Raw genomic sequence first — 24,637 nt, forward strand, 5'->3', positions numbered from 1 at the left:
GTCCTATCAATCACATTCTGTTCAGATACAAATAAGTTATTTTGTCTTCAAGGTACTCAGATTTAAACCATTTGTTCAACGAAACAAAGGGAGTCCCATATTCAAATCATACTCTAGATTCAAAAGTTAATCTCCATCTGTCTCATACTCTACAAGAACACCAACCACACCAAGTACAATCATACTATAAGTTTCTGAGAAAACAAGAAGATCAAACAACATCATCGAATTCGAACGAGAGAGCAACATTGGCCATAAAAATATCTTTTTCTCCTTATCAACAAGAGCTTTCAGGTCTAAGCATTTCTGTTTCAACGCGTCCTCCATTTGTTGCAGTCTAGCCTTACCATTGGCCACTTTCTTCTTCTTTTCCTTTACTTCCTCGACCTTTTTCTCCAAGTCTCCAACCAATCCACTTTAAGCCCTCCCTTTGCCACGTATGACACTGCAACAAATGTTTCATCCAGATCATCATCAGAGACCTCTTGAGGCGACTGGCAGAGCGTCTCAATGAGTCCTAGGACGACATTCATGTACGTTGACTTCAAATGCCGATATTTAAAACGGAACTTTGATACGTCTAGGTATTTTTCAAATATACGTCTCACAGATTTTAAAAAAAAAAAAGGATGTATGAACAATATCATAGGAGTTTTTGGAGATATGAATAACACGGTTTTGTCCATCAACTTATACATAAAAACCTAGAAACTGAAGGGTTTATACAGTTTGGTGCTTGAACTTCTCTCTGTTTAAGTGTCTGATACTTGAGATTTGAGACTTGAGAGTGTATTTATGGTTGAACACGTGATCGTTAATAAATAAATTCAAGAGAAAGAGCTATAATATTCTCATAACATTACCTGTGATGGAAAATTTGTACCCATTCGACATCAACACTTTCATTCAGTTGTTTTTTCTTGTTGATGAGTAAATCACTAGATGCATTCAACTTTAGATTTTTCAGTGGTTGAGCTGAATTTTCAGCTTCATCTGATACATAAAACTCGCCAATAACTTCAAGAACGTCAACCTTGCCACACAATCTTGACTTCTACATTTGCAAGAAACCCACCGTCTTTGGCATGATGTTCGGTAAGGGGAAGCATTTCAAGGAAACCCCAGCCTTGATGCTTCTGATCTAACTACGTTTGTGCTTCTGTAAAACAAAATTTGAACTACATGTTAATAGAATCTCGCAGCAGCACAAGTCCAATGAGTCCATGACAAGTAAAAATATCATAAGAAACTCAAAGCTAACATATCGTTTACCCTAGATATAGATGATAATGTGATATCACTTTATTCTCAATCTCTCCATTTAATAAGAGAATGGGAAGAACCATCATCCTTGAATTCACATTAAAACCTAGATCAAAGACAAACAATACGATGTCCTAAAATTTCTCATCTGGTAATATGAAGTTCTTAATCCCGTTAGCATCTAGGGTTTAATCATTTGCATTGCGCCGATGATTAACGTTTGGGGTTTAATTTGGATCAATGAGAACAATAGTTTTTTTTTTATGAGGTTTCTTTTGCGTCAACGAATAATTTTTATGGTTTAAGCGTAAATGTAAATGGTAGATTTTTAAAAATCTTATTTTCGTTGGGTTTATTAGGTGAAAACTCAAATCTCTTGGTTTTTTGTTTTTGTTTTTTTTGCAATTTTTCGTGCACCGAGTTGTGATTGTTGGGTATAGACTGTATAGTAGTTAATTTAAAATCTTACTATTTTCGAGTAACTTTGAGACTTTGTTCCCGGGACCTATCTTTCTAGTAAGGCTGGACGTAATCGTAATCTTCCCTTGTGGAGTGAAGTGTGGGATGCTAAAGATACAATAGCTGAGTAATTTTAGATATATGCAAGCAACTACTTAGAGTTGAGTAATTAGGAATATTTACTTCCAAAATCTGCAAATAATCTTGTTGCAGTTTAAATTGATTAGTGTGCCTGTTTTCACACTACAGATTCAGGCATCAGTCTCCATATGTCCCTCTCCTTGTCTCAAAACCTATTCATTATTTCCGCAGAAGCACAAATGCATCAAATTTAGAAGAGATACAAAAGAGAAGTGACACTTTATTCATATGATGCATGTATATTGTATATATCCAATCCAACAATATTCAATAAAACGATACGATATGAAAACATATATTGAATCATTCCCTCTTTTCTATAAAACTGATATAACGAGAACGAAATGGCAAGTGCATGAAGAAGCTAATTAAGACATAGAAATATGATAGATTCAATCCCAAGTTGATGATTAACCTCAAGTACCATTGCAGAAAAGGAATTGGTACGACAACACAAAGTAAAAACCAAAAGTACAAGTTTTTGAGAACGCAATAACATCAAACAACATCATCGAACGAGAGAGAAACATTGGCAGCCGTAATGTCTTGTATCTCCTTATCCATAAGATCTTTGATGTCTATGCATTTCTTAATCAGTTTCTTCAACTCGTCATCCATTTCTTGCACCCGAGACCTACCAGTGTCCACTTTCTTTTTCTTTTCCTTTACTTCCTCGACCTTCTTCTCCAACCAATCCACTTTAAGCCCTCCCTTTTCCAGGTACGACACTCCAACAGATGCTTTATCCAGATCATCATCAGTGAGCTCTTGAGGTGACTGGCACAGTGTCTCAATGAGTCCGAGGAGGAAATTCATGTATGTTGACTTCAGATGCCGATTCTTAGAACGGAACTCTGATGCAAAGTTTGGGTGTTTTTCAAATATACGTCTCACAGATTCCACCTGTGAGTTAAAAATAAAATAAAGGACGTATGAACCATACCAATACATACAAGTTTTTGGAGATATGAATGGGTTTTTTTCAACAACTCACATAAAAATACAGAAACTGAATTGGTTATAGCAACTTCTATCCATTTTAAGTGTTTGATACTTGAGAGGTTTAAATAAAATTCAAGGGAAAGGGCAAAAATATCTTAAATTTCTTACCTGTGATGGCAAAATTTGAAACCCATTGAAATCAACACTGAGTAGTTCTGTCTTGCTGATGAGTGAATCGTTAGACACATTCAACTTCGTCTTTTTCAGAGGTTGGGTTGAATTCTCAGCTTCCTCTACATCGAACTTTCCAATAACTTTAAGAACATTAATCTCAGCAACAATCTCGACTTTTCCATCTGTAAGAAACCCACCATCTTTGGCATAAAGTTCTCTGAGGGGAAGCATTGCACCAAAACCCCAGCCGGGAGTCTGCTGATTAAACCACATATCTGATTCTGTACAAATCTCGCAGCAACACAAGTCCAATATGAGTCCACGACTAAGTTAAAAAAAAAAAAATTCATAAAGAAATCTGAACCTTTGCTTTTTGTCTGCCTTATAAACATAATCATAGTGTAGTTTGTGGCATTAATTATGTGATCATACGGTGCAATGTTTCGGCTTACCAAATTTTTGGCAGATATAATCACCTTTCATTTTGGAGCGCTCTTTGGAAAGATGATTTACAACATTTATGCGAATTTTGGCGCGTCTTCTCCATCCACAAGGCAAAGATTTATAATCAGCGACTTCCAGAAAAAGAGACAAATACTCAATACGCTTATTATGCCCCTTGGGATAGGCCACAAGACGCCTGCAAGCAAAAACATTGGAAATATATATAATTGATGTCCTTTTAAACCTAAATTGTAACAAAACATAACAATTTAGAGAGAGAGAACAAGGTTATTTTTTTAGCATCTGATTCATTCCTTAATTTAAATCATAAACAAGAGTTGATACATCAATAATATATCAAAAATGAGCAAATCCAAACACACATCTACAATTACATAACCAAACATTTAGGAGAACGAGAAGAAGTTTTTGTTTACTTACCATTTGCAGCGACCAACCACGAATATATTGGAACAGATTTTAGATTGCAAATAGGAGAGATTATTGATCGATATCTCCCAAGTGAACTTTTCATCAGCTTTATTACCCATCGAAGACTACTCCCAACCAAGCTCCACCAGAGCCTGAAGAGAAAAGAGCCAAGTCTCAAACACCCAACACAAACAAGTTTACAAAATTTACAAGTGATACATGCATTACATGCATTAATATATACATTTAAATAAATCAATTTAAATATATTCTTTTTTTTGGTCAAACAATTTAATTATATTCTATAAACTAAAAATGGGCAATCTATAGCTTCCATTTGAAATAATCATCTACTTTAATCTCAAATAAGGAAATGAAAAAACTAACAATATTATAACTCGTAACAGATAATAATTGAATATGATACTATCACATTTTATAGGTTTTTCTTGTTTCTAAAAGATTTAGTTTATAGATTATATTTAATGCATTCCACATTTCTAAATTAATTATAAAAAAAATTGGCAAGAAATCAACAAGTCAAAGTTTTACATTAATTAACTTACCAATTTTTCTTATAGACTCTGGCTGAGTCAACATTTCATCTTTTGTGTATATTTACGAATTAATAAACCGTGAAAGAGAAAGAGTTACGTATATTTCCTCGAGCCACTCAAGACTCATGCAAGAGACCTGACAACTCTAGCATTACCTTAAACCAGTTTTACTTATAAGACCTGTAAACAGAACATAACATACTCCTGCAAAAGGGTTGTCTTGTTAATAACTTTGTTCAGACATAAAGAGTTTACTTTTGCAACAAGTAACATATTCCAGTTTAAATAAAAGGGGGTTTTTCCTTTCAATCAAACTCTGTTCAGACAAAAAGAAGTTTGTCATCAAGTAACTTAGCTTTAGGCCATTTGTTCAATGAAACTAAAGAACTCCGTTCTTTAACAAACAAAATAAATAAAATTTACAAAGAACTACGCAAAAAGCTTGGGATCTAAGACACAACCATTACACCTGTTAGAAATTGGGCCTCAGTCATTAAACTCAATCTGGGCCTGTTTCTCCTAAACATATCTGATGGGCCAAATCAAGTTAATGTTCAAATAGCAAAAGGAAAAGTTACTCTTTGGCGGTTCTTTGGTTCGTGGAAGACAGATGATTAAGTCAGATATAAAAGGAGGACAAAGACGTGGAAGATACCTAACACATAAAAAGATTCAAAGAGCGTACAAGCAAGAGAAACAGAGAGAGAGCAATCGAGAGAGAAGAGAGAAGAGGGAATCTAAGAGAGCACCAAAGAAATTCAAGTCTTCTTTGTGTTGTGTATTGTTCTAATCTGTAACTTGTACTTGGAGCGCCGGTTGGTGCGTTTGTGTATTTTTTGATTGATAGTGGATGTTGTGGGAGACGGTTCCCATCCCAGACGTAGCGGTTCGAGGCCGTGAATTAGGTGATCAAACTTTTGTGTCATTTAAATTTTTAATTCATCTAATAGATCTCAGATCTAAACATTCAGAAGAAGTTAAAAACCCCAACAAGTGATAGCAGAGCATCCAGGTTTTGGTAGTGAGTGCTTGAGGATCAGATTGGAAACTCAATGATGACGACACAAAAGATGGAGGTGAGCTTGCGTACTTAAGAGTTCAAGGTTTGAAATATGTTCTTTCGGAACCGACATCCAAAGAGGTCGATGAAAAAGATCCCGAGGCAGTGAAGAATAAGAGCAAAGATGACGCTTCAAGGCTAGTGCGAGATGAGAAGGCTTTGAATCCTATCTTCATGTGCGTTGGAGATCACGTCTTAAGGAAACTAGACAAGTGCGTAACCGCAGCTCAAGCGTGGGCTACTCTTGAGAGGCTTTACATGGCAAAGACTTTGCCTAATCGGTCATATTCTCAGCTTAAGGTGTATTCTTTTAGAATGCAAGATTCAATATCAATTGATCAGAATGTAGATGACTTCTTGAAATTGATTGCAGATTTGAGCAACCTCAACATTGAGATACCAGAAGAGGTTCAAGCAATACTGCTACTCAACTCTCTTCCCTCTAGGTATGATTCTTAAAAGATACTCTAAAGTATAGTAAGGAAGCTATTCAGTTGGAGGAAGTAGCTAGTGCTGCAAAATCTAAGGCAAGAGAGCTGTCTGAAAGTGAAAGGCTTTCAAATTTTCTTATTCCTCATTTTTTTTCTTTCTTCATTGTCTTGTTCTTCAACTTATATTTTTTATTCTTTATCTTTTAGTTTTTTCTTTCTTCTTCGTATTTTCCTTATTTTTTTTTTCTAGTTTTATTCGTCATTTTCTTCATTCTCCCATTTCAAATACTCATTATAATCAAGAAGGAGTTCGAAAAGTTGTTTTTAGAAGATGGGATCATAATCACAATTTTATCTGCTTTGCTTCCAAATTATCATTTTTTTCACTCCGTTTCTCTATTTTCTTATTATTATTATTTTTGTGGTGCTATAGTGTCATCTTAAGAAACAAGCTTTTAACAAATCCCTTGGTCTTTCTTAATATTCTCCTCAAGTATACTTCTTCTTCTAAGGGCACAAACTCTGTTTTTTATTTGGTTTCTTCTTATTTCCCATTTCCTAATCTTGGTTTTGTTTTCTAATCATTTCTTATATTGTCATCTCTTGTGGGCATGTGGGCTGAATGTCGGAATTACTATCCGCTCAAGGTTGTAAAATGTGCAGTATTCATCTCTAGTGTTTTGTTCCAACGATGGCTATTTTTACGTGAATGATCTTACTTATGACATTTTATGTTTCTTTCATTGAGCATGTGTTTTCCTGGGTTATAGTAATTTGGGTGAAGCTTGATTTTTTTTTTTGCATAACTGAAACCTGATTCCATGAGTTTTTCATGAAGATCATATCTGTAGCCTTCATGCTTTACTATTTCTTTAAACAAATATTTATTGGTGCGGTCTTTTTCCGACTTTCTGATTACTGCAGATATGGATTCAGGATTACCACTTGTCGTTCCATCAAATATTGTTCCTGAACTTGAGCTTATAAAAAGAACACTCTTCTCCCAATAGAGCACTCTTCTCCCAATGGCCCGGCGCAGCCATTTCTTTCATTATAGTGAATGTATCTTGTTTCCTCTATTTTCACTTATGGAACGCACCTTTAAAGATGGTAATTGGTAAATATTTGTGAACATACATATTTCCACTATAGGTTCAAGGAAAACAATAAAAAGCTCAGGTATTACAAACAATAAAGAAAAAATAAAGAAAACAATCCAAGGAAAACCAACCACCTATAATTCTACGAACAATAAAACGAAGATAGTTAACTGTGATAAAAAATAAGTAGGCGATAAAAATATATATAATAGGGTAGATGTTTTAGGGTTTAGCGTTTGTGATAAAAAAAAAAAAACAAACGCAATGAGACAGTAGTAAAAAGTCACCAAATTAAGAAGACCCAAACACGTAAACGTGATACACACGGAAGTCATACCTCGAGAAAGCTAACACCAATTTTTAAACACAACAAACGTCCAAAGAGATAAAGAAACGTACAAAAACAAAACAAAAATCAAAGCCTAGATCAACCTACAAAATCAAAAACAAAAATCTTTGAACAATAAATAACGAAAAACAACAACACATACAAAAACCTAGCTAAAAGAAAACTAAAGAACATAAAAAAGGCTATAAAGATGATGAGAATTACCAAAAATACAACCAATACTGTAGTAAAACTTGAAGTCTCGTGATAACTTTAATGCAGCCAAGAAAAGTTATATTTATATATGGTAAAACAAAGCTAGGTTCTTGTTTTCTTTCACAAAACCCTAAACTAACCGACCTCTAAGGTTAAATTATCGGAATCATATACAACCAAAGGGCTTTAACCCATTCCGAGTTGCTAAGAAACTACAAATCATAAGCCATAGGCCCATAGCCCAATTCGTTTTTAAAAAGTACATTGGATAAACAACATGTAAGATTAATGATCAACCAATAAAAACTAATTAAAACACCATACTATTTTTTTATTAATAACATGTAGAGACGACACTTAAGATTTTTGACCTCACAAATAATACTATAGATATGACGATGTTATAATAATTTCTGATTAATAAAGATTTAAGACCTGAAACCTCTGGCATTATCATAAACCAGTTTTTCTTATGAGACTTGAAAACAAAACACAATATACTCCAGTTTAAGTTTTCCAAAAGGCTTGTCTTATTCACAACTCTGTTCAGACCTAAAGAGTTTACTTTTACATCAAGTAACATATTCCAGTTTCCAGTTTTCATGAAAGTGTTTTTTGTCTTATCAACCACACTCTTGTTCAGATACAAATATAAGTTATTTTGTCATCAAGTTACTCAGATTTAAAACATTTGTTCAACGAAAAAAAGGGATTCCAATATTCAAGTCATACTCTAGATTCAGCAGTTAGTCTCCATCTGTCTTATACTCTACAAGAACAAGGATGTATGAACAATATCATAGGTTTAAAACACTCCAAGTTTTTGGCCATTCTCCAAGATCTTCAAGTTCATCTCGTCCGTCATTTCTGGGATTGGCAATAGCATATGGCATTCTTTTTGCTATGTCTGCGGCTCCATTTCCGATGGTTTTGATCCTGTGGATCGAGATACTGGACATTCTAGTTAATTTAAGTTTTTTCTTTCAAAAATAACATATGCATATAAAGCCGTTTAGTTAATTTTCTCTAAAAAAAATGAATACAGATATAACGCATGGTTTACGTAAACATGTTACGTATATAGTATATGCATGTTTTATATTTAAACCAAAAAATTGCATTAAAAATATATACAATACAAGTATCACGTACACATATTAATTGCTCCATTCACTTCCTAATCTGTAGTTTGAAAATAATGTGAATTGATTTGTGCCAAACAAATTGTCCAATCTTAAAAAATCCAAAAAGCGGGATATACCGTACCCAATTTTTCCGTTTGTTTGTGTGGGTATGTATATTGACGATTAAACCACATTTGTCGTATGTATGCGAGAGAGAGAAAACTTGGATCAGCACTAAAGTTTGTTTTCACCGTGTGTGAATATATAAGAAGGACGATGTGAGAGCAAAAGCAATTCTAATGTTTAGTTTGTTAGCAGAAAAACACTAAAAGCAAATTGCTCTCCATGGCAGAAAATACTGATATGGCGTTACCTCCAACTCTCTCTTCGACGGCGGCGGAAAACCCATCTCTGGCTTTGCAACCGTGTTTGTAGTGGCATATAATGTATGAGAGCCTTTAATGTGGGTCGGAGGTGGTTTCGGTGGCCTTGCTCTCATATTTCTTTTATATGGCAATTTCCCAAATATAGGTCGGCAACAAACATTGTGTAGCATATTAATTGTTGTTAAGTGACGTTTTGTGACTAGCCTTGTCTTTCTTTTTCATGGAGTAGTACAAGAATGATGTTAATTTGCTAAAGATGAGTCAGGGACTGTTTTTGAATATATCTTTTGGCCTGAAGATCCAGCGCACAGGAATTGCACAGTGAACATGTTGTCTTTTTTTTTTTTTTTTTCAGAAACTTGCTAATAAATGATATATAGTTGCATCATTACAATATTCATATTTTTGGAGTTAATTTAGGAGGACTTAGAAGATAAGTTACCAAAACCAAATATCTCTCCAAATGACTGCATGGAGTTAACACCAGAAATGGTTTCTTCCATCCAAGATCGAATCTGAAAGGATACAAATAAAATGCTAAATTACTGTCTTAGGCTTGGCAGTAGCTTGGAGTTGAAGTTCGATTCTTGCAAGCCACCAAGTTTTTTAATAATATAAAACCATCTTTAATCATATTTAGCTCTAAAGATCAAAAAGTTCAATTAAAAAAATCCACCAAGCTTTTAATCATAGAAAACCATTTGTATTCCTATACAGCCCTAAAAATCATTCAGAAACTTAATTTGTTATAAGAAAATCTTAACAAAATTTAGTTTTGTGAGTAATTCTGTTTTCGTCTTGCGATTATCTGATTATAACATCTGGTAATATAGAAACCATACAAACACCACCCTATTTCAATCCACAAAGACACATGCTCATAGATCCTTCTTACCCTCTTCTTCCTAAAGCCTCTTCTTATTTTTCCATTACATTGTTTTCATTTGATATCTTAGACAACACATTTATTAACTCCTTTGTTTTCCTTCTTTTTCAATTAGCCTTTCATGTTTTCATGGAATCAAAACACAATCACATATTCTATAGTTCTTACAACCACAATTGCCATTTTTTCCCCCAAAAATTAGACCTCATTAATCCAACCATAATTTACCTCCCAACCAGTCATGTCATCCATAGAGTGAGTCTTCAATGGCTTCATCAGCCAATATTTGTGCTGTTTGAAAACAAAAGCCAATTGCTAACTTATTTATTGATGATTTATCGAAATATATATGAACGCAGAACTTAAAACAGTCACATGCTAACTTTTCTAAACGACTAAACCTATTACCTTGTGATAAATAATCGAAACAAATAATAATCTATTAAAATGGAAAACTAGAGAAACATAAAGTCGCTTTTATAATCGTTTCTAATATCTTCACCCAGTGAAAACAAGGTAGCAATGAAGAAAAGTGTCTAGGCTTTCTTTGCTTCCTTTAGATACCCCCAAAATTATTGGAAGAAAATATATGTAGGTACTAAAGCAAACTGCTTCAGTATATCACAAGAGAAAACTTCACGAATAGATAAGTATTGTAGACATTCTTAATGATAATTTTTTTTTTATCAGTGATATCCAAACTAACATCAAATCGTCTAACCCATTCAACACAAAGGCCAACGCATGATATTTAAAAACCATAACGACAAAGTCAGGTTTAGAAGATAACACTTAATGTCCGAGCAGGAGGCAGAGCAGCGTCGTTGTAAGGAATTTTCGTTCAACTTTGGTCTCCGATGCAATCACCTTGTCGTAGATGACCGCCTGAGTTCATACGCTCTCAAACCTCATTGAATCTAACCGCCTGCAACTATTTAATTGAAAATTTTGATATTATATGCAAAACCAAATATCTAAATATGTATGAAATCAAAGCTTGCGACAAAGGTTACCTGACACACAATCAATCCATCAAATTGCTCTCCAATAACAATGTGAGGCTTAAAGCCAGTTTTTCAAAACTTTCCCACAAAGTAAGATTTGTGGCTAGAAGAGAGATGCTGCTTTGAGACGATAGTCTATGATTATTGCAAAACCAAATATCTAAAAATGTATGAAATCAAACTTGCGACAAAGGTTACCTGAAACACAATCAATTCATCAAATTTTTGTCCAATAACAATGTGAGGCTTAAAGCCAGTTTTTCAAAACTTTCCCACAAAGTAAGATTTGTGGCTAGAAGAGAGATGCTGCATTGAGACGATAGTCTATGATTATTGCAAAACCAAATATCTAAAAATGTATGAAATCAAACTTGCGACAAAGGTTACCTGAAACACAATCAATTCATCAAATTTCTCTCCAATAACAATGTGAGGCTTAAGCCAGTTTTTCAAAACTTTCCCACAAAGTAAGATTTGTGGCTAGAAGAGAGATGCTGCATTGAGACGATAGTCTATGATTATAAGTTTAGGAGATGGGAATGTCAACCATTAGAATGTTGATTATATATATATATATATATCATATGTATATATTTAAACGTTTTGTTAGAACTGAAATTATTATTCATTAGTGTTTTGGAATTGTAGATGTAAATGTGGAATATTGACTGAATTCGATAGAGAAAAGGAGACTAAGAGTTTGGAGAAAACACTTACTGATTAAATATATGAGATCATGTATATATGTGTTTGGTGATCCACTTATGAAAATTCATTTATGATGATTTATTTATGTAAAGTCATTTTCCATTTAAAGAAAGTACAATTATGAAAACTTCTATTTTTGGAAAGGTCATATTTTTAGAAAGTTCTGTTTTTGGAAAATTATATTTTTGGAGACTTCATTTTTATTTCTAGTTCTTCTTTTTTCCATTTTTACTTCTAAAGTCACGCATCAACTTCGGAATGGGATACAAGACAACAAAGGCTAAGATACGATCCACTGCTTTGAGACGTCCCAGTTGGGGAGTTGTTTTGTGTATAGTTGTTTTGTGTATTCATTTAATATTGTATTTAATTTATTAATGCACGTAAAGTTTCAAGTACATTGAATGGATGTGTGATGATAGGTAATACTTGCTTGTTTGTTGCCTAAGTAGTTGACCATGTGCATCATTCATAATTGGTTATTCATTATATTTATATTATGAATTAAAAATTAATATGTGAATTAATGGAATCAAATGAAGATGGAAATTTCTATATTATTATTTGAGTAGAAATTTTTAAAAACAAATTTAAATGTGTAAGTTATTACATTAAATGCCATTACAAATAACAAAATATAATTGAAATATGAAAGGATATAATTGTCTTTTAAAATTATGTAAGAAAATTTGGAAAGTATATATCTTCCATTAAAGAGTTTATTTATTATTCAGTTTCTTAATTATTATTATATATTTAAAAATAATAACAATCCATATATATATATATATATATATATTTAGATAAACATCTATTCGAATTTTACAATATTTATATTATAATTTATTATATTTATTTGATATATATCCAAATAATAAGTTGAAAAGTATTTTTTAAATTTATACATAGTTAGATACAAAAAAATAACCTTGTAAGAGTTTGTGGACTGACCATAAAAACTACAATCATTAAACAATGCATTATGTGTTCAAGAATATATATTTTAAAAAATTCAAAAATTTAATTCAATACAAAATAGATTAAGTAAATGAATTTGTTTGATTTGATATCTTTTTCTATGATCAGTAGCTAAATATATTATAAAATTAAAGTTAAAAAAAAAATTTGCTTAAATTTCAAATATTTTTTTCAAAGAATTATCCCGCGCTAGTTAAATCCTAGTAAGTTATGTTTGATAAGTCATAATATTTAAGATAGAAGCTAATGATGAATGATAGTAATTAATCAGTGTAAATGGAATGTGACTGTGTGATTGTTTGACGGTCTACAACGAGAGAATTAACATTGTGAAGTTGTAGTGATCGAAAAAGGGCTGATAACCATAGTCAAGCTTTGTTGAGGGTAGTGGCACCAAAAACTTATCAAGCCAGGAATGGGTGGTGGCAGAGAATGAGTATCTAAGACGTGAGGGTCTTGGAGAGTGTGTTAATGTGAAGAGTCGGTCTTGTTTGAGTCCTGCATGATATTACCCGGCTCAGACATTAAGCCATGTGTGGGTGGTGGAAAATACTTGTTGTCAAGCTCTGTGTGAGTGGTGACAGAGAATGAGTACCTTGGATGTGGTTCCTCGAGAATATAAAGTGAATTCATATAAAATTTAAATTTATTAATTAAAGAAAAAACTTTTTTTGCGTAGCATATTACGTTTATAATAAATTAAATATTGTATTCTGAATCTCGTGGAGAGTCGTGCCTATACCCCGCTGAGTAACTTTGTTGCTCACTCCCTCTTCCTCCCCTTTTCTAGGTAGGGTTTAAGAGCGTCTTGGGTTGGAGTGCATATCAAGCTATTCGGTGGAAGTTTTTCGGGATGTGGGTGTCTCATCAGACATTGAATAATAGGAGCTGCTTGTCACACCCTTATTTTTCTTTAGGCCATAATGGACCGTGCTGGGTCGTGACGGGTCAGACGCAGGAGGTTCTGACCCAACACTTAGTCATTTTTATGCATTATTTCCCTTATGTATTTTTCAGAACTCTCTACAATTTTGTAGAACATTTTGGTTGGGTCTAGAGAGAGTAGTTGGTAGTTAGGTAGTAGAATAAATGTAGTAGTTGGGTATTGGATAGGTGCATTAATTAAGGTAGTTGGGAGAGACTCCTCTATAAAGGGATGAGCTCCCTCATTTGTAAACAATCTAAGTTTTTTTTAAGTAATAAGAGTTCTCTTTCCTTTTCTCTCTCTAAAAATGTCAATTTCTCTCTCTAAGTACCAAAGTCCGAGTTTAGAAGGCTGACTTAGCGTGTGTGAGGGACAGTAAAGTGCTAAGGCCGCACGGTTTGGTTCAAGGAGGAATCGGCCCGTGATAAGTGGTATCAAAGCGAAGTTTCGACCGAGGACAGAGGAGAAGATTGTTGGAGTAGAATGGCAAAGAAGAACCGCAAGAAAGCCAGCAACATACCCGATGTGCACAAGGAGCGCGGTAGAGAGTCCACAGCAGCTCACAAGGTGGTGAGGTGGGATAAGAGCGTTACGCGGGAGGTTTTGGGCAAAGCGGTAGAGGGACTTGGATCACGGCTTGAGAGGGTCGAGCACAATACGACCGAGATGGAGAAGCTCGTGTTAGATGAGTTGGAGTGGGCCAAATAGAACACGATCGAGACAGACATCCGGTTCGCAAAGTGGGAGGAAACGGTGATGGGAGCCGTCCAAGCCTTGAAAGATAGTATCAGGGAGATACTTAACCGTCTCGGAGAAGTACATGAAAACTTGGCGTTGTGCAAGCGCGCGGCTGAAAACACGCAGTACAGCTCAAGACACCCACAACGACGAGGGCATCACCAAAATAGGTGGGAGAGAAAGTCACACCCTTATTTTTCCTTAGGCTGTAATGACCGTGTTGGGTCGTGACGGGTCAACGCCGGAGGTTCTGACCCAACACTTAGTCATTTTTATGCATTATTTCCTTTATGTATTTTTCAGAACTCTCTAAAATCTTGTAGAACGTTTTGGTTGGGTCTAGAGAGAGTAGTTGATAGTTAGATAGTAGAATAAATGTAGTAATTGAGTGTTGGGTAGGTGCATTAATTAAGGTAGTTGGGAGAGACTCTTATATAAAGAAATGAACTCCCTCATTTGTAAAGAATCCAAGTTTTTTCTAAGTAGTTAGAGTTCTCTTTCTCTTCTGTCTCTAGAAACATTATTTTCCCGTTTCGTGTAGTGAAAGTGTGAAACCACACATACTTATTTTCTCACATGACTATAATAGTACAGATTCATTGTTAAGTTAATTCACTAGTGACTTAACATGACGATCATACATAAGTTATATACAATTAAAAAAAAAAGATTTTTTTTTTATATAACGTATAACAAATGAAAATTCTTGGATTATGTGAGCACTGCCCACATGTCTAAACCAGTGGTTGGGTTAAAGAGTTGTGATCACGTTCCATCAAAGCAAGGATACCGACGGCTGCTAAAACGAAAAAAGCCCAATACATCAGTAATACCGCAAGGGTCCAATAAAGGAAACACTGCATGGGATTTGAGGGAAAGATGTAGAGGGAGAGGAAACAAGATCCCATAAAATGAGCAAAATGCCCTGATTTAGTGACGATCATCGGCTCGTCGTAATCAAACCATCTAAGTCCAACTTCTATTAGGCTTAGCATAACGTAAGACACGATGATGGGGACACACAGATCGCTGAGCAGGTCGAGATCAAACCCATTATTTTTATAGAAAATCTGAAAAATCAGCCACGCATATGCCGTGATGATCACACAATGCATCACTATCGAGTAGACAACTCCCGAGGTCATCCTGCCAATTATTTTTATCCAATAATTATGTTAAGACTCTTAGAAACTTTAGGATTGCTTCTCTAATTAACATAACAAAGAAATACAACAAATGGATTAATGCCCTAACACACAAAGACACTCACTTGATGGTAAATCCAAGTATGCGTTTCCACATGCCTTTTCGGGTATCTTCCATCTACAACACCAACATATATATGCATGAGAATTTCAAAGATTAGCAAATTTGAATGTATCAGCCAAGTCTAAGTATATATAAAGCATAACTGTTTTCTTTTAAAACTTAAGGGTTGATTTCATGTGTGGTAATGCGAGGCTAGCAAGACATTATTATCTTTGGGCAAGTTTACTTTTACAATAAGACCCAATGCGGCCAAACTATGTGTGTGTGGTGCTAGAACGCGATTCAAGTTCTGCTCCAAAGAGATTAAACCATGTCAAGTTTTGTTGTGTTTCGAGATCTTCTCTGTAATTGTTTGGTTTGTATCTTTCAAGTCAATGACAAACTATCTTTACCTTCCTCACGATCTGCGTCTGCTTATGAAACAAAAGTTTATAAGTCCCTTTCTCGAGATTTAATGCTAAAACAAAAACAAAAAAATAATGCACGATTCCTTTATATAATCCCAAAGATTAGGGCTGCACTTGTACAAAAGAAAAATATTGAAAGAAAAACCCTAGAGATTTGAAATTTCACCTAGAAATCCTAAACAAAAATATAAAGTGTTAAATAAACCCTAGTAATATATTCGTTGGCGCAAATCAAAACCTAAGCTATTAACCGCTGACACAAATTAATCTCCTTGTGTTAAAAAAAAAGATCTAATACTGACTGACTGTATTTACATTGACGAAAATTAAACCTCGTAGATGCTAATGAGATTAATTTAATAATTTCTTAACACAGACTAAAACGTACCGTTTCATTAACTATAATTGAGCACAAAAACATAAATTTTCTTCAACCCTGTTTCCAATATCGAATTCAAAGTTGGTGTTCATCTGACTCATATTTAATGCATCTCATTTTACAAAATTAATTATAAAATTTTGGGAAAGAAATAGAAAAGTCCAGTTTCACATTAATTAGTTTGACCATTTTTTTTATAGACTCTGGTTGATAGTTACCATTTCATATTTTATGTTTTCTGAAATATTAGTATTTTTCTCTCTCTAAAAATGAAATGGAACATTAAATCAATTAAAAAACAAACAAAAAAATCATTAGTAAAACTGTAAATGTGAGTATTTAATGTTTGTTAATACTATGTGTGAAAACGAAAACATATTCCAGTTTCCAGTTTTCATGAAAGTGTTTCTTGTCCTATCAACCATACTCTGTTCTGATAAAAAAAAAAATTATTTTGTCATCAAGATACTCAGATTTTAACCATTTGTTCAACGAAATAAAGGGAGTCCCATATTCAAATCAAACTCTAGATTCAGGAGTTAGTCTCCATCTGTCTCATACTCAACAAGAACACCAAGTAAAATCAAACTACAACTTTCTGAGAAAACAAGAAAATCAAACAACATCATCGAACGAGAGAGCAAAATGGCTGCCAAAACATCTTCTTTCTCATTATCAACAAAAGCTTTCAGGTCTAAGCATTTCTGACTCAGTTTCTTCAATGCGTCCTCCATTCGTTGCAGTCTAGCCTTTACCATTGTCCACTTTCTTCTTCTTTTCCTTTACTTCCTCGACCTTCTTAACCAATACACTTTAAGCCCGCCCTTTGCCACGTATGACACTGCAACAGTTGCTTCATCCAGATCATCATCAGAGAGCTGTTGAGACAACTGGCAGAGCGTCTCAATGAGTCCTAGGACGACATTCATGTATGTTGACTTCAGATGCCGATCGATATTTAGAACGGAACTTTGATGCAACGTCTAGGTATTTTTCAAATATAGGCCTCCCATATTCCACCTGTGAGTCAAAAAAAAAAAAGGATGTATAAACAATATCATAGGAGTTTTTGGAGATATGAATAACACACACTGGTTTTTGGAGATATGAATAACACACACCTAGAAACTGAAGGGTTTTATACAGTTTAGTGCTTTAACTTCTCTCTGTTTAAGTGTCGGATACTTGGACTTCAGAGGTTATTTATGGTTGAGAACATGATCGTTAATAAATAAATAATTTTCAAGAGAGAGGGCAAGTCTACCCATCAGAATACCTGTGATGGAAAAAATTTGAAACCCATTGACATCAACACTTTCATTCAGTTGTTTTTTCTTGTTGATGAGTAAATCACTAGATGCATTCAACTTTAGCTTTTTCAGTGGTTGAGCTGAATTTTCAGCTTCATCTGATACATCAAACTCGCCAATAACTTCAAGATCATCAACCTTGCCACACAATCTTGACTTTACATTTGCAAGAAACCCACGCACCGTCTTCAAACTACACGTAAGGGGAAGCATTTCAAGGAAACCCCTAGCCGTGCGTGATGCTTCTGATCTAACCACGTTTGTGCTTCTGGAAAACAAAATTTGAGCTACACGTAAATAGAATCTCGCAGCAGCACAAGCCCAATGAGTCAATGACAATTAAAAAAATCATAAGAAACTCAAAGCTAGCATATCGTTTAGACGTTTACCCTAGATATAGATGATAATGTGATATCACTTTATTCTCAAAGTAATTAATCAAACATGACGATTTTTTATCGTCTATTTTATCTCATCTTTATAAATTTACTAGCCACAAACGCCTCAATCTCTCCATCAATGGTTTCCTTGAATCCTTGGTTATACAATTTAATAAGAGAATGGGGAGAAGCATCATCCTTGAACTCACATTAAAACCTAGATCTACGATAAACAATATGATGTCCTTAAAATTCTCATCTGGTAAAATGAAGTTCGCTGCTGTGTTAGGAAATTATTCCCGTTAGCATCTAGGGTTTAATCATATGCATTGCGCCAATGATTAGCGTTTGGGGTTTAATTTGGATCAATGAAAACATTAGTTTTTTTACATATGAGGTTTCTTTTGCGTCAACGAATAATGTTTATGGTTTAATTTACGTAGACGAAAATGTTTAGCTGAGTAAATCGTAATCTTCCCGTGTGGGATGCTAAAGATACAAAAGCTCAGTAATTTGAGATATATGCAAGCAACTACTTAGAGTTGAGTAATTAGGAATATTTATTTCCAAAATCTACAAATAGTCTTGTTGCAGTTTTAACTGATTAGTGTGTCTGTTTTCTTAAGGTTATTTTTAATAAAATACTACGTACATTTCTACGAGAGTAGACTAGTACTCTGTTTTTAACTCAATCCACCTCATATTCAATCTCATACTCTAGATTCAGGCGTCAGACTCCATCTGTCCATCTCTTTGTCTTAATAACTATTCATTATTTCCGCAGAAGCACAAATGCATTAGTTTTAAGAAAAGATGTTACGCTTCAGAAAGTGATATACAAAAGAGAAGTGACACTATTCATATGATGCATCATGCATGTATATTGTATCAAATCCAACAATATTCAATAAATCGATACGCTATGAAGACATATAAATGAATCATTCCCTCCTTTCTTCAAAACTGATATAATGAGAACCAAATGGCAAGTGCATGAAGAAGCTAATACATAGAAATGATAGAATCAATGCCTAGTTGATGATTAACCTCAAATACTATTGCAGAAAAGGAATTGGGACAACAAAGTAACACGACAACACCAGAAAAAAAAAAAAAAACAAAGAACACGACAACACAAAGTAAAATCAAAAGTACAAGTTTCTGAGAACACAATAACATCAAACAACATCATCGAACGAGAGAGAAACATTGGCAGCCGTAATGTCTTCTATCTCCTTATCCACAAGATCTTTGATGTCTATGCATTTCTTAATCAGTTTCTTCAACTCGTCATCCATTTCTTGCACCCGAGCCCTACCAGTGTCCACTTTCTTCTTCTTTTCCTTTACTTCCTCGACCTTCTTCTCCAACCAATCCACTTTAAGCCCTCCCTTTTCCAGGTACGACACTCCAACAGATGCTTTATCCAGATCATCATCTGTGAGCTCTTGAGGTGACTGGCACAGTGTCTCAATGAGTCCTAGGAGGAAATTCATGTATGTTGACTTCAGATGCCGATTCTTAGAACGGAACTCTGATGCAAAGTCTGGGTGTTTTTCAAATATACGCCTCACAGATTCCACCTGTGAGTTAAAAACAAAAGAAAGGATGTATGAACCATACCATACAAGTTTTTGGAGATATGAATGGGTTTTTTTCAACAACTCACATAAAAATACAGAAACTGAATTGGTTATAGTAACTTCTATCCATTTGAAGTGTTTGATACTTGAGAGGTTTAAATAAATTTCAAGGGAAAGGGCAATAATATCTTAAATTTCTTACCTCTGATGGCAAAATTTGAAACCCATTGAAATCAACACTGAGTAGTTCTGTCTTGCTGATGAGTGAATCGTTAGACACATTCAACTTCATCTTTTTCAGAGGTTGGGTTGAATTCTCAGCTTCCTCTACATCGAACTTTCCAATAACTTTAAGAACATTAATCTCAGCAACAATCTCGACTTTTCCATCTGTAAGAAACCCACCATCTTTGGCATAAAGTTCTCTGAGGGGAAGCATTGCACCAAAACCCCAGCCGGGAGTCTGCTGATTAAACCACATATCTGATTCTGTACAAATTTCGCAGCAACACAAGTCCAATATGAGTCCACGACTAAGTAAAAAATTCATTAAGAAATCTGAACCTTTGCTTTTGTCTGCCTTATAAACATAATCATAGTGTAGTTTGTGGCATTATTATGTGATCATACGGTGCAATGTTTCGGCTTACCAAATTTCTGGCAGATATAATCACCTTTCATTTTGGAGCGCTCTTTGGAAAGATGATTTACAACATTTATGCGAATTTTGGCGCGTCTTCTCCATCCACAAGGCAAAGATTTATGATCAGCGACTTCCAGAAAAAGAGACAAATACTCAATACGCTTATTACGCCCCTTGGGATAGGACACAAGACGCCTGCAAGCAAAAACCATTGGAAATCCAATATATATAATTGATGTCCTATTAAACCTAAATTGTAGGGCTGGGCGCGGAGCGGATATTCTGGATTTTGAGGATATCCGTGATCCGCTCCGCTCCGTCTGGATAATCATGTTTCCGATCCGTATCCGCTCCGTAACTATCCAGATATCCGTTTTCTGGATATCCGCTAAAAACTAAATATTTGCCGGATATCCGATCCGCCCCATAAAAATATTTAAATAATAATATATTTAAAATAAAAATTTTAAAAATCAAAATTTAGTTAAAAATTTTAAAAAAATATTTTTTTCTTAACTTATTAAGTTTTAATATTTATAATAATCAGATTTATAAACAAAAAATTTACAAAAATTACATTTATATATAATAATTATACACTTTATATGAATTATTATCTATCTATATATACATATATATTTATACCGAAGCGGAGCGGATATCCATCTTAATTTTTTTAGTATTTGTGATTTGCTCCGTTTTTAATGGATATTGAATTTTAGTATTTACTTTGCTCCATCAAATTACGGATATCCGGATTTTTCGATCAAATCGAGACGGATAACGGATCCAAGCAAATATAACGGATATTTTGCCCAGCCCTACTAAATTGTAACAAAACATAAGAATTTAGAGAGAGAGAAAACAAGGTGATTTTTTTTTAACATCTGATTCATTCATTATTTTAAATCATAAACAAGAGTTGATACATCAATAACATATCAATAATGAGCAAATCCAAACACACATCTACAATTACATAACCAAACATTAAGGAGAACGATGAAGAAGTTTTTGTTTACTTACCATTTGCAGCGACCAACCACGAATATATCGGAACAGATTATAGATTGCAAATAGGAGAGATTATTGATCGATATCACCCAAGTGAACTTTTCATCAGCTTTATTACCCATCGAAGACTACTCCCAACCAAGCTCCACCAGAGCCTGAAGAGAAAAGAGCTAGCCAAGTCTCAAACACCCAACACAAACAAGTTTACAAAATTTACAAGTGATACATGCATTACATGCATTAATATATACATTTAAATAAATCAATTTAATTATATTCTTCTTTTTTTTGGTCAAACAATTTAATTATATTCTATAAACTAAAAATGGGCAATCTATAGCTTCCATTTGAAATAATCATCTACTTTAATCTCAAATAAGGAAAGGAAAAAACTAACAATATTATAACTCGTAACAGATAATAATTGAATATGATACTATCACATTTTATAGATTTTTTTTTTCTTGTTTCTAAAAGATTTAGTTTATAGATTATATTTAATGCATTCCACATTTCTAAATTAATTAGAAATTTTTTTGGCAAAGAAATCAACAAGTCAAAGTTTCATATTAATTAACTTACCAAATTTTCTTATAGACTCTGGCTGAGTCAACATTTCATCTTTTGTGTATATTTACGAATTAATAAACCGTGAAAGAGTTACGTATATATTTCCTCGAGCCACTCAAGACTCATGCAAGAGACCTGACAACTCTAGCATCACCTTAAACCTGTTTTACTTATAAGACCTGTAAACAGAACATAACATACTCCTACAAAAGGGTTGTCTTGTTAACAACTTTGTTCAGACATAAAGAGTTTACTTTTGCAACAAGTAACATATTCCAGTTTAAATAAAAGGGGGTTTTTTTCCTTTCAATCAAACTTCGTTCAGACAAAAAGAAGTTTGTCATCAAGTAACTTAGCTTTAAACCATTTTTTCAATGAAACTAAAGAACTCTAATCTTTAACAAACAAAATAAATCAAATTTACAAAGGACTACGCAAAAAGCTTGGGACCCAAGACACAACCATTACACCAACTAACCATGCACATAATTAATCGAAAATTTTCTGAGAGCACAAGAACATCAAAAAACATCATCAACAAACGAGAGAGGAACATTGGCAGCCAAAACATCTGCTTTATCCTTCTCCATAAGAGCTTTCAGTTATATTGTGTAAGAGACTAAGAGGTATTTAATAACCATGGAATCAATATGCAAAAGGGAACTAGTAACTTGTAGATGAAAGATGATAGATGCAAATATGTTGTTAGTGTGAAATGTGAATGATATAGCCTGTCCAAGTCCAAGTATTACATGCTGTTAGAGCTATAAGTGATAATGAAAAGTTACAATCATGTCCGACCGACTAAAAAGAAAGGAAATAAAGTCAGACCTTTTTGTTGGCAATTCCGACACAGAGTCTAGGGTTTCGTAGTCGGAAACGATTAGGCGAGATTCTAGGTTGACATTTGACGAAAGAAAACGTACAACTAAGGCTTTTTATACGGAGATCCGAGAACTGGAGAGGGATAGAGTTTTGTAAATCAGTGCTTATAAAGGGAGAGTGACGTGGTTCTCTCTCGCTTCTCTCTTATGAAAGAAGCTTTTAGTTACGTTCATTTCGTTCACATAAACAGGTTCTCTTACAATGAGAAATCATACAATTGAACAAAAGCAAAAGGCAATAGTAACTTAATTTATATGTTTGACTAAACCACGATGACCGGATACAAAGCTTCAAAATGATTATTAGGATTTCAGAGAGTGTGTTTCATGATTCTCTTTTTTACCCACAAGACACATATTATCCGTTAAGCATCTGTGATTGGCAACTCGTGCCTCCCTGGAGATTTTCCAACGGACTCCTGAAAACAAAAACACGAGTAGATGATGAAGATGAAATTATCAACGGATAATTAGACTTCTAGTTAAGTTTTTGGTTTTTGAAAATCAAAAACCATTATATTTTCCAGGATGTATATTAAACTAAATTAACTCAGGCAAAAGTTAAAACTTAAAACCCTTTAAGAGAATTTAGAGTTTCAGAAGTTTGAGATCTTTTTTCGAACAGATTTGCATCAAAAACTTCGGTTATAGCACCAGAAAATGAAGAAACGGTCACAATGTCAAAAATCAAAACCCTAAAAAGATAGCAAATTTCACCTTTTGCTGCCTCTCTCATCATTATCGTAAACCAGTTTTATTATGAGACCTGAATACAGAACAAAACATACTCCAGTTTGAGTTTTCCAAAAGGCTTGTCGTATTCACAACTCTGTTCAGACCTAAAGAGTTTACTTTAAAAAAAAAAAAAAACCCTTTCATGAAAACTTGAACTGTAGTATGTTACTTTTTCTTCAGGTAACATACTTCCAGTTTTCATGAAAGGGTTTTTTTCTTATTAACCACACTCTGTTCAGACATAAAGAAGTTACTTTGTGACCAAGTAACTTAGCTTTAAACAAATTTTTCAATGAAACTAAAGGACTTCTTTAACAAACAAAAACATGTTTACAAAGTACTACGAAAAAAGCTTGGGACCCAAGACACAACCATGACACCAACTAACCAATCACACAGAATTAAAAGAATTTTGTTTCTGAGAACACAAGAACATCATCGAATGAGAGTGCAACATTGGAAGCCGAAACATCTTCTTTCTCCTTATTTCCAATCAGCGACTTTTTTTTGTTCTAAATGTTAAGGTTTATAATCAGCGACTTTCAGAAATAGAGACAATTATTTAATAAGCGTAATCCCCTTGGGATAGGCTAGAAGACGCCTGCAAGCAAAATAAACCATTGGAAATATAATAGATGTCCTTGTAAACCTAAATTCTAATAAAACATAAGAGTTTGTTTTCTTACCATTTTCAGTGACCGACCACGAATATATCGGAACAGATTTTCGCAGATTGCAAAGAGGAGAGGATCTTAATTTCTTAATCACCCAAGTGAACTTGAAGACAAAAGAGCCGAGTGTCAAACACCCAAATTCAGAAACAAGTTTACAAAATTTACAAGTGATACACTAATATACATTTCATTAAATCGATTTAATTATTCTATGTAATAGGATTACAACTTGGGGTGCCATACATATATAATACTTAGAAGCTAGCCTATAAAATAAAAATACTTACCATATTATAACCCATAACAAATTAAAATTGAACTTGATGCTATCACATTTTATTTTACTTTTTTCCTGTTTCTAACAGATTAATTTTATAGATTATATTTACTGCACTTAATTATACAAAATTAATTAGAAACTTTTTTGGCAAAGAAATTAAAAAGTCAAGTTTCACATAAATTAACTTGACCAATTTTGTTTTTATTGATAGTC

The 24,637-nt window shown here is 33.9% G+C and overlaps 2 protein-coding genes and 1 pseudogene across 2 annotated transcripts; all 3 read right to left on the reverse strand.

The window, feature by feature from the left end:
* Window positions 1-211: 211 nt before the first annotated feature.
* LOC18023051 lies at window positions 212-1,130 on the reverse strand (annotated as a pseudogene).
* Window positions 1,131-2,361: 1,231 nt separating this feature from the next.
* On the reverse strand, window positions 2,362-3,974 carry LOC18023053 (MATH domain and coiled-coil domain-containing protein At3g58370). The gene is made up of 4 exons (XM_006405399.2): window positions 3,865-3,974; window positions 3,453-3,619; window positions 2,974-3,266; window positions 2,362-2,766 (listed from the first exon to the last, which is right to left on the reverse strand). The coding sequence occupies exons 1-4, from the start codon at window positions 3,972-3,974 to the stop codon at window positions 2,362-2,364; spliced, it is 975 nt and encodes a 324-aa protein (XP_006405462.2).
* Window positions 3,975-19,219: 15,245 nt separating this feature from the next.
* Window positions 19,220-21,403, reverse strand: LOC18023055 (MATH domain and coiled-coil domain-containing protein At3g58370). The gene is made up of 4 exons (XM_006405401.2): window positions 21,294-21,403; window positions 20,296-20,462; window positions 19,827-20,119; window positions 19,220-19,624 (listed from the first exon to the last, which is right to left on the reverse strand). The coding sequence occupies exons 1-4, from the start codon at window positions 21,401-21,403 to the stop codon at window positions 19,220-19,222; spliced, it is 975 nt and encodes a 324-aa protein (XP_006405464.2).
* Window positions 21,404-24,637: the final 3,234 nt, after the last annotated feature.

The sequence above is a fragment of the Eutrema salsugineum genome, unplaced genomic scaffold, assembly GCF_000478725.1.
Source record: "Eutrema salsugineum unplaced genomic scaffold, Eutsalg1_0 scaffold_14, whole genome shotgun sequence".
NCBI classification, from domain to species: domain Eukaryota; kingdom Viridiplantae; phylum Streptophyta; class Magnoliopsida; order Brassicales; family Brassicaceae; genus Eutrema; species Eutrema salsugineum.

Bases quoted from the DNA above. Each gene is read 5' to 3' on its own strand.
- LOC18023053 (XM_006405399.2), bottom strand. From the start codon at position 3,974: ATGGGTAATAAAGCTGATGAAAAGTTCACTTGGGAGATATCGATCAAT. The intron at 3,267-3,452 runs ATTATATCTGCC...GCTGCGAGATTT, and splicing joins GCGCTCCAAAATGAAAGGTG to GTACAGAATCAGATATGTGG. The intron at 2,767-2,973 runs GTAAGAAATTTA...TTTAACTCACAG, and splicing joins TTCAAATTTTGCCATCACAG to GTGGAATCTGTGAGACGTAT.
- LOC18023055 (XM_006405401.2), bottom strand. From the start codon at position 21,403: ATGGGTAATAAAGCTGATGAAAAGTTCACTTGGGTGATATCGATCAAT. The intron at 20,120-20,295 runs ATTATATCTGCC...GCTGCGAAATTT, and splicing joins GCGCTCCAAAATGAAAGGTG to GTACAGAATCAGATATGTGG. The intron at 19,625-19,826 runs GTAAGAAATTTA...TTTAACTCACAG, and splicing joins TTCAAATTTTGCCATCAGAG to GTGGAATCTGTGAGGCGTAT.